The 8,970-nt window shown below is 50.2% G+C and overlaps 1 protein-coding gene and 1 pseudogene across 1 annotated transcript; one reads left to right on the top strand and one right to left on the bottom strand.

Moving 5' to 3' along the window:
• The first annotated feature begins 1,335 nt into the window (after nucleotides 1-1,335).
• On the top strand, nucleotides 1,336-1,566 carry LOC112939750 (U2 spliceosomal RNA; annotated as a pseudogene).
• A 6,448-nt stretch (nucleotides 1,567-8,014) lies between these two features.
• On the bottom strand, nucleotides 8,015-8,706 carry LOC4343786 (zinc finger protein 7). Its single transcript, XM_015790138.3, has one exon. It carries the CDS (start codon nucleotides 8,633-8,635, stop codon nucleotides 8,069-8,071), a length of 567 nt encoding a protein of 188 aa, XP_015645624.1. The 5' UTR covers nucleotides 8,636-8,706; the 3' UTR covers nucleotides 8,015-8,068.
• Nucleotides 8,707-8,970: the final 264 nt, after the last annotated feature.

The following is an 8,970-nucleotide window of genomic DNA, read 5'->3' as shown; positions in this document are numbered from 1 at the left end:
TGATAATAAATACTAGTACAAAGTATAAATAACATTTTGATGGCCGTCTATGATTTTATAAATCCTGGATACAATAGCGCTGCAATCCGCAGCTCTTTTATATTTGCTACTAATTGATTAGCTTCGATACAATTTAAAAACCATATAATATCCAAGCATCTAAACTAGATAGCTTTAAAGAGTATGTGACATATTTTGGTCTGTTTATTCTTATGCCTTTCTTTTTTAAAAAAAGAAAAAAGAAAAAAAAAAGGATGCTTGTTCTTCAGCTTTCAGCAGAGGATTTTAATGCTATGCACTTGATTCTCAGCAATGAAAGAATATGGATTCTTCATCTTTCCGTGTACACTTTCATCAGTATGTCGCTGAATAACAATTTCGTTCTTTCACATTCCTTTTCATGGGTACATTTATATGCTAGGAAGAAAGAAAAAAAGAAAGAAAGGCAGGAGCTCCGCCAGTGCCACTAGAATCCATGTCATTACTAGTCACAGCAGTACTATGGTATACACAAGAGTGGAGGTATCAGCCATTGTATGATCAATATAACTGGTGTTGTGATAGGCTCCTAATATCAACTCTGATAGTGCAGAGCATTCTGTCAATTTTCTTGTGAAAGATGATAATTTATTGACCGGAATGCATGATGTGCATATACAGTTTGGCTTACCTGAAGAACAACAGTAATGACCTTTCATGATACTCTGTCCTGTTCATCTGCAGTTTTACTTTGCTCCTCCTGATCAGGCATAACAACCAAAAAACCAAGTACTGGTATCCATGATTGCTGCTTCTGCTAGGCTAAAAGTAACAACTGAAAACAAGCCACGGGATTCGATATTAGCATCGCAATTTTTGTGAATATGAACATGTATTATTTCCTAACATATTCTTCTTGGCACTCCAAAAAAGATCAAAATAAATTGCTGGTGTTTAATCCGGCCAATTGCATGGAGACATTCTGAAGTAAAATCACATCGAAAGACTGAATTTGCAACCAACAAAATGGACAGCAGTGGCGATGAACAAAACCCAAACCTAACCCAACCATGGCCGATAGTGCGTTAGACGGCTGGGCTCCCGTTCCTCGCATGGGCCATATAATGGGCTTTCGTGATGGATGATGGGCCAAACAAGCCTAAATAGGACAGGCAGCAGCGTGCAGCGAGTAGCGAAGCAGCGCTAGTTTTAGTACCACCTCGCCAATTCGAGCCGCAGCCAGGCGGGAGGAACGCTATAAAATAGGGCGAGGTTGCACCATTGTAACCCATATCTTTCTCAGCCTTTTGGCTATTTGGCTATTGGCTAAGGGTGTGATTAGTTCGCGAAAAGAAAATATTAAACGTGGGAACTAAACAAGATTAACTGTTCTCATCAGTTTAACTAATATCTGATGTGTGGGCCATATGCTCACTTCGATATTAAATTTATTATTTGTGGGGGAGGGCTTCGATATTAAATTTATTATTTGTGGGGGAGGGCTCATCACAGTGGCAAGCCCTTGCCACTGGGGCCCTCGCGCGTCGCTCAGGCGTTGCACTGCTGCCCGGGCCTGGCGCACCCAACCAAAATAAGTTGAAATTTATTTAATTTAACTAGCAAATATGAAATATGACTGCTTTACAACGGGATTTCGTTGCACTCTATTATTATATGTTTTTATCTTTTTAGTGCAAAAGAAAAAAGATAAAAGGCATATGTAATTTTTAGTGCAAAAGGAAAAAGGTAAAAGGCAGCAATGGAAAAGAAACACGCACCTTGTAGTATCGAAATAAAATATGTTCGAATTTTAGAAATAATTTAATATTTAAGGAAATAATAATTATTTTGACATGAAAAAATCTACTGAATCTATTGAGTGATTAAATAATTGATTATAATTTCCTAGCAATTTTAAATGGCTTAAAATAGTTCCAAACAAATTTTTGTAGATTTTTTAAAAATTAAATCAGTTGCTCTGAAAAATAAACTGATTAGGGCCTTAGTAAGTTTCCGGGACAACTTGAGGGACCAAAACTGAACTTATCTGTGCGAAGCGTTCACATGTCCCAATTGTGTGGCGGCCCGGGAACGGCAGCCCGATGCGGGAGAATTCGCAGCCGTCCGATCTGATCGACGGTCACGATTGATCCGTACATATGTATAAAAAGCCGTCAACCCTAACCCTAACCCTAAATCATTTCCCCTCCCCCCTCTCTCTCTCACGACTGCATCGGCGGCGCGCGCGGCGCCTTTTCCCCTCCGCCGCTCCCCCTCTCCCTCCCCACCGGCTACGCCATTCCCCTTCCGCCGCTCCCCCTCTCCCTCCCCACTGCCGCCGCCGCTCCCCTTCCCCCTCCCTCAACCGGCGCCGCCGCTCCCCTTCCCCTCCCCTCATCGGCGGCGACGTTCCACCTCCCTCTCTCCCTCCCGTCTCTTCTCCCTTCGGCGGCGGTGGAAACGGCCGAGGGCCGCGGTGGTGGCGGCGGCGGCGGTAGCTCGCTCCGCCCCCTCTCGCCTTCCTCCCACAGCGGATCCGGCGGCGTCGACATAGAGGCGGTGGGCCGGACGGCGTGGAGGCGGCCGGCAGGAGACTTCTCCCCCTCTCTCTCTGTGCGGCGGCTGCGGGAGGGCCGGTGACGGTGGTGGCGGGTCGGACCCAGACGGCGTGGAGGCGGCCGGCCGGACCTCGTCTCCGCCAGATCCGGCGGCACTGTGGCCAGGACGGCGTGGAGGCGGCGGGCCAGGCGTCGCCTCCTCCAGATCCGGTGGCATGGGGGCGGCTGCGGCCCGACGGGGCGAGAGGGGCGGCGTGGAGGCGGGCGGTGATGGCGTCGGCGGCCGCCGATTTTTTTTTTTTTTTGCAATTTTTTCCATCGTTATTGCTAACCTAATCGGATTATGTCGGTGATATAGGTCCGGGGTATCAAGTTTAGAGGGAGGAGGCTGCCCCCAATGCCACGTGGCCCTCCCCCGAGAGGAGTCAGGCCCGAGGTGGGGTGGCGGCCACTCCTTCCCCAAAGACTAGTCAGAGGAGGCTGCCCCCCGATGCCACATGGTCCTCCCCGAGGGGAGTCAGGCCCGAGGTTGGATGGCGGCCACTCCTTCCCAGAGACTGGATGGAGGAGGCTGCACTCCAATGCCACGTGGCCCTCCCCCGAGGGGGGTCGGGCCCGAGATAGGGCGGCGGCCACTCCCTGGCCGAGACTAGAGGGAGAAGGCCGCCCCAGGCTCCACGTGGCTCTCCCCCGAGGGGGGATCGGGCCCGAGGTCGGGCGGCGGACGCCCCCTCACGTGACTAGGGGTCGGGCTCCCCCGACCACCTCTCTAGGTCACCACGTATGGTGGGTTAGGTGTCCGCCTCTAGGTGCCCACCTACCCGCATTTATGGCGTCCCGAGCGGTCGCGCCACGCCGTGCGGCGTGCAGTGCACTCAACCGGTCTGTGACCGGTCGAATGACCGATGGGACTGGCTAGTGCGCCTGTGCGCTGCTCGTGTGTCAGGCGGCGTGTAGCCTGACATGTCCCATCAAATAGTGATGGTGAGAGGTTCTCATCCTCTTATCCCAGCCGGAGTCGGTCCTCCCGCTCTGGTCAAAGCAAGGCTCCCGTTTCCCGGTGTAATAGGAGCCCAGAAGTCTTCACCCATTAAATGGTGACTGACAGGGGCACCCCTCGTGTCAGGCGGCAAGATTTGACAGGCCCAATCATCAAGACGACGTGTGCTTAGCTTCCCAACCACAGAGACAAGACATGCATTTAATGCAAAGATTATAATACTTCTCCACCGGAGCTAGGTTAGGTTGTTGTGCCCATGTGGTAACCCCTTGAGGTATAAAAGGAGGGCCAGGCCTAGTGGTGGAGGGGGAACTTCCGAGCGAACTAGCGCTTGGGTCTCGCAACCCCAAGCACTTGTGTTCTACATTCAATCAATCATGCACAGGAGTAGGGCATTACGCTTCTTAGCGGCCCGAACCTGTATAAACCTCTTTTGTCTCATCGTCTTGGGGGGGCTAACCCCCTCAAGATCACACAGCTCTGCTCACCAAGCCCTCGAATCTCACCCGCTGCCCCCGGCCGAACTCACAAAGGGGGGCCTCACGGTTCCCTGATGGAGGAGTTCATTCTCCGACATCTGGCGCGCCAGGTAGGGGACACGTTCGTGATTTTTGAGGTTCTTTCGAGCGCCGGCGTGGTGAGTGTCGCGCCGCCGCTACTGGGGAAGGCGCAGTATCCTCAGGAGTGTCGCGCCACCCCAGGCAGGGGGCAAGGCCCCCCACATCCCCACCAGGTAAGCTTGGCTACCAGGTCTTTGTGGCGAGTCTTCGGAATGTCCGAGGGCCCCCAAAGCTCCAGCCCTGCCTCACCGAGAAATACGACGATGGCACCGACCCCTTCGAGTCCCTCCAGATCTGCACGACGATCATAGAGGCGGCGTGGGGTGACGACCGGGTCAAGGCGAGTTTCTTCCCCATTCCCTCCAGGGCCAAGCGCGGGGATCGCTCATGAACCTGCCACTTGCCTCGGTCTACTCCTGGGAGGACTCTTGCAGTTGAGCTCCGGGTGCCGTCGAAGCCCAGAACCCCCTGTGCTGGCTCTTCCGTAGCGGCTAGCTTTGGTCCCGCTGGCTGGCTACGGTGCCCGGCCCGGCTCAACTAATCGTCCTTTCAAGCTTCAAGTATTTTCAGTTTTTCAATTCATCAGCTTAATATAGCTTGAAGTCTTATATTTATTTTCCCCCTGTTCTTTTCTCATGGCCCTGCGACGCTCGCGTGTTACGCATTTGTTTGCTCCCTCGGTGGTAAGAGCCCAACCTCTCTCCCATGTACATGAACGATTCTTCGCTAAGTGTGGGGGCTAAGTTTTCTAGCCTTATCCTAGCCTTAAGTTGAGCCCCGGGTGCCGTCGACGCCCGGGACCCCCTGTGCTGGCTCTTCCGTAGCGGTTGGCTTTGGTCTCGCCGGCTGGCTACGATACCCGGCCTGGCTCAACTGTGGACGGGGATTGCTGGCTCTAGAGTTTTCGGCTCTCACACTCATGCGAAAGTAATTGTCCATATAGAAGGAAAAGAGATTGGAAGGAGGCCACCGAAAGAAAAGAGCAAACAGAATGTGTAGCGTGGGGACATAGGCTCGTGGGAACCTGATCTCGTTTGCTAAGTGGTCACAGGCTTCCCAAGATGGTTCGGAACCCATGGTGGGGGGCCCTCTTCGAGCTAAGGAAAATAAGTTCACAACCTAAGGTACGGGCTAGCGAGTCGCCCTCAGGCTGGGATGAAAAAGGCACATGGGTCCTAGTGCCAGCAAAGAAAGAATAAGAGATCGGGCCCACATATCATCAGACTAGAAAAGTGGCGTCAACCCTGACCACCTGGGGAAGGTTTTGGTCAGGGCTAACGCCGGGGGCTACTGTCGATGATATGGGCCCAGGGGTATCAAGTTTAGAGGGAGGAGGCTACCCCCCGATGCCACGTGGCCCTCTCCCGAGAGGAGTCAGGCCCGAGGTGGGGTGGCGGCCACTCCTTCCCCAAAGACTAGTCGGAGGAGGCTGCCCCCCGATGCCACGTAGCCCTCCCCCGAGGGGAGTCAGGCCTGAGGTAGGACGGCGGCCACTCCTTCCCAGAGACTGGATGGAGGAGACTGCCCTCCAATGCCACGTGGCCCTCTCCCGAGGGGGGTCGGTACCGAGGTAGGGCGGCGGCCACTCCCTGGCCGAGACTAGAGGGAGAAGGCCGCCCCAGGCGCCACGTGGCTCCCCCCCGAGGGGGATCGGGCCCGAGGTCGGGCGGCGGCCGCCCCCTCCCGTGACTAGGGTCGGGCTCCCCCGACCCCCTCTCTAGGTCACCACGTACGGTGGGTTAGATGTCCGTCTCCAGGTGCCCACTTACCCGCATTTATGGCGTCCCGAGCGGTCGCGCCACGCCACATTTAATGCGGCGTGCAGTGCACTCAACCGGTCTGTGACCGGTCAAATGACCGATGGGACTGGCTAGTGCGCCTGTGCGCTGCTCGTGTGTCAGGCGACGTGCAGCCTGACATGTCCCATCAAATAGTGATGGTGAGAGGTTCTTATCCTCTTATCCCAGCCGGAGTCAGTCCTCCCGCTCTGGTCAAAGCAAGACTCCCGTTTCCCGGTGTAATAGGAGCCCAGAAGTCTTCACCCATTAAATGGTGACTGACAGGGGCACCCCTCGTGTCAGGCGGCAAGATTTGACAGGCCCCATAATCAAGACGACGTGTGCTTGGCTTGCCAACCACAGAGACAAGACATGCATTTAATGCAAAGATTATAATACTTCTCCACCGGAGCTAGGTTAGGTTGTTGGGCCCATGTGGTAACCCCTTGAGGTATAAAAGGAGGTCCAGGCCTAGTGGTGGAGGGGGGACTTCCGAGCGAACTGGCGCTTGGGTCTCGCAACCCCAAACACTTGTGTTCTACATTCAATCAATCATGCACAGGAGTAGGGTATTACGCTTCTTAGCGGCCCGAATCTGTATAAACCTCTTTTTTCTCATCGTCTTGGGGGGGCTAACCCCCCTCAAGATCACACAGCTCCGCTCACCAAGCCCTCGAATCTCACCCGCTGCCTCCGGCCGAACTCACAAAGGGGGGCCTCACGGTTCCCTGGTGGAGGAGTTCATTCTCCGACAGATTGCATATGGACGAAAAATCGGATGAAATTAGACGTGACGACCGGAAAAATACGAATATTTATATTAGTTATAGATAACAGCATTTTGAACACTTGCTTGTTCAAAATTTTAATTTTTTTTAGTTGATTCGCCTTGGGCCTTTGTCTCCGTATTCGAAACTTTCGAACTTCTGCAGTTACATGGGCTTTGGGCCGAGTAGGTCGGCCCATGTTTACGACCGGTCACCATTTATTTCAAGCTCGCTCTCTCTTTGCTGCAGCTATCGCACAAGCTTCTAGCTTCGATAGCTGTTCAGATAAATGATAAACAAACGCCTTCTTAAAAAAAATTGATAAATACCATAATATTCTACTCCCTCCATTTTATAATCCGTTTGACTATTTTTACAAACTTCTTCAACTTCGACCAAATTCATAGAAAAATAAAGTAACATTTTTTTTACAAAACAAACATATTATCAAAATATATTCATTTTTTAGTATAATAAAACTAATTTAGTGTTGTAAATGTTGCTAACTTTTTATAAATTTAATCAAATTAAAAAACTTTGACTAAGAAAAAAATTAAACGACTTATAGTATAAAACGGAAGAGTAGTATTCTATATTTTTTTGTCTTAAAAAATGATAAACGCCTTGATATTTTAGTATTCTATCCTCTTTTGTGTGCTACTGTTACAGTGCTCTCATCTTCCATTGTTGTTCTTGCTCTTCCATTTTGAAACATTGAGACCTGAATGCCTGATAAAATATTTGATAATTTTTCGTGGGAGCTCATGTCTCACCTATTCCTTGTCCCTCTGTGACTCGATCAGCTTGTTCTTATGCTTTCACCAACGGATTCTAATGCTATGCGCAGTATGCACTTTGCCTCACAGCAGTAGAAGAATAGATTCTTGAATGAACCAATCAAAGAATGCGTCATTTTTATTAGAATCCTCTGTCAGAGTGTCACTAGAATCCATGTCTTCACAATTCACAACTAGCAGTGGTGCTATATGACATGCACAATAATAGAGCTACCAGCCATTGTATGGTCAATTCAACCGGTGTCCTGCAATCTACGGGAGCAAGTGTCTTGCGTGTAATTTCGCTGTGAAACAGCTTTTATCGATGAGTTGAACTTCATATTCTAAATCATTCAAAACGGTAGCCTATGCCCTATGGATAATCGTAATTATGAATTCCTTCATGATAGATTGATATCCAAGTTGGCATTCGTTTGTCGTTCCAACTATATATTAACATTGTTGTTATGGTTCTCAATCATTATATTAAAGACTAACTATAGTTCAAACATTTTCCTCTTCAACATGCATGAGTTTGTTCGCTTCTGAAATTACCTCACCATAGAAAACATATGACAAAAAAACTGAAGATCATATTTGCCAAAATGCATACTTAAATATATATAATGAACTATCTGTACACTACAAACTTATAACCGCAGGCTCAAGTCAAGATCTTCCTCCGTGCGCTTCTTCTGCTCCTGAGAGCTTGCTTTGAAGCTCCCAGGCCAGACTGACCCTCTACCATGTTCAACCGCAAAAGGCACCCAGCTGCTACTCATCTGGCCTCCATGGAATTTCGCCACGACAACACCATCAGCAGAAGAATAGCCACGGTTCACCTTCAGGATCGTGGCGTGAGGGTTAACCCTCATGTGGTGAAGAAACGACGACGGTGCAGTCGGGGAGAGCCCAACCATGAGATGCTGCTGCTGGAAGCCGTGCGACTTCCTCGGCGCGCACCTCTCCCTCTTGTGGGCGTTCTGGTGCCCACCCAGCGCCTGCGAGCTGAAGAACTTCCTCATGCAGTAGTTGCAGGAGAAGGTTCTATGCGGCGCCGCCACGGCCGGCTTCGGATTCGACTCGGGAAGCTTACCTGCTTCTGCTGTCAGTGCATCGACGACACCCAGCTTTAGCCATGGAATCGAGGTGGTGTGATCATCCTCGGCAGCTCGGTTTGCTGCCTTGTGTTGCACCACTTCAGGTGATCTCTCCATTCCTGTCTCTCTTTGTGTGTGTGTATTAGGAGTAGAAGAAAGAGTGGATTGCTCTCAAGGTTTGTGCTATTGTGGTAGCTTCTTCTTTGCTATAAAAAGAAGCTGGGGGTGTGTGCAAGTGGCAATAATTCAAGGGGAAAGAGCAAGTGATCAGCAGTTTGAAGTGGACCAGGATATTCTAGTTTGCACACCTATCTATACTTTTTTTTGTTTTGAGAAACCTATACTTCTTTTTTTTTTTTTTTTGCCTAGCTAGCTATCAATTTTCCTATAGTGGTGGCCAGCATGCTCCCCTCTTAACAAAGATTTTCTTATTTATACCTGTTCTACCCTTT

This window comes from Oryza sativa, chromosome 7 (assembly GCF_034140825.1).
Source record: "Oryza sativa Japonica Group chromosome 7, ASM3414082v1".
Classification (NCBI taxonomy): Eukaryota; Viridiplantae; Streptophyta; class Magnoliopsida; order Poales; family Poaceae; genus Oryza; species Oryza sativa.
This window is presented reverse-complemented; position numbering and strand designations above follow the sequence as displayed.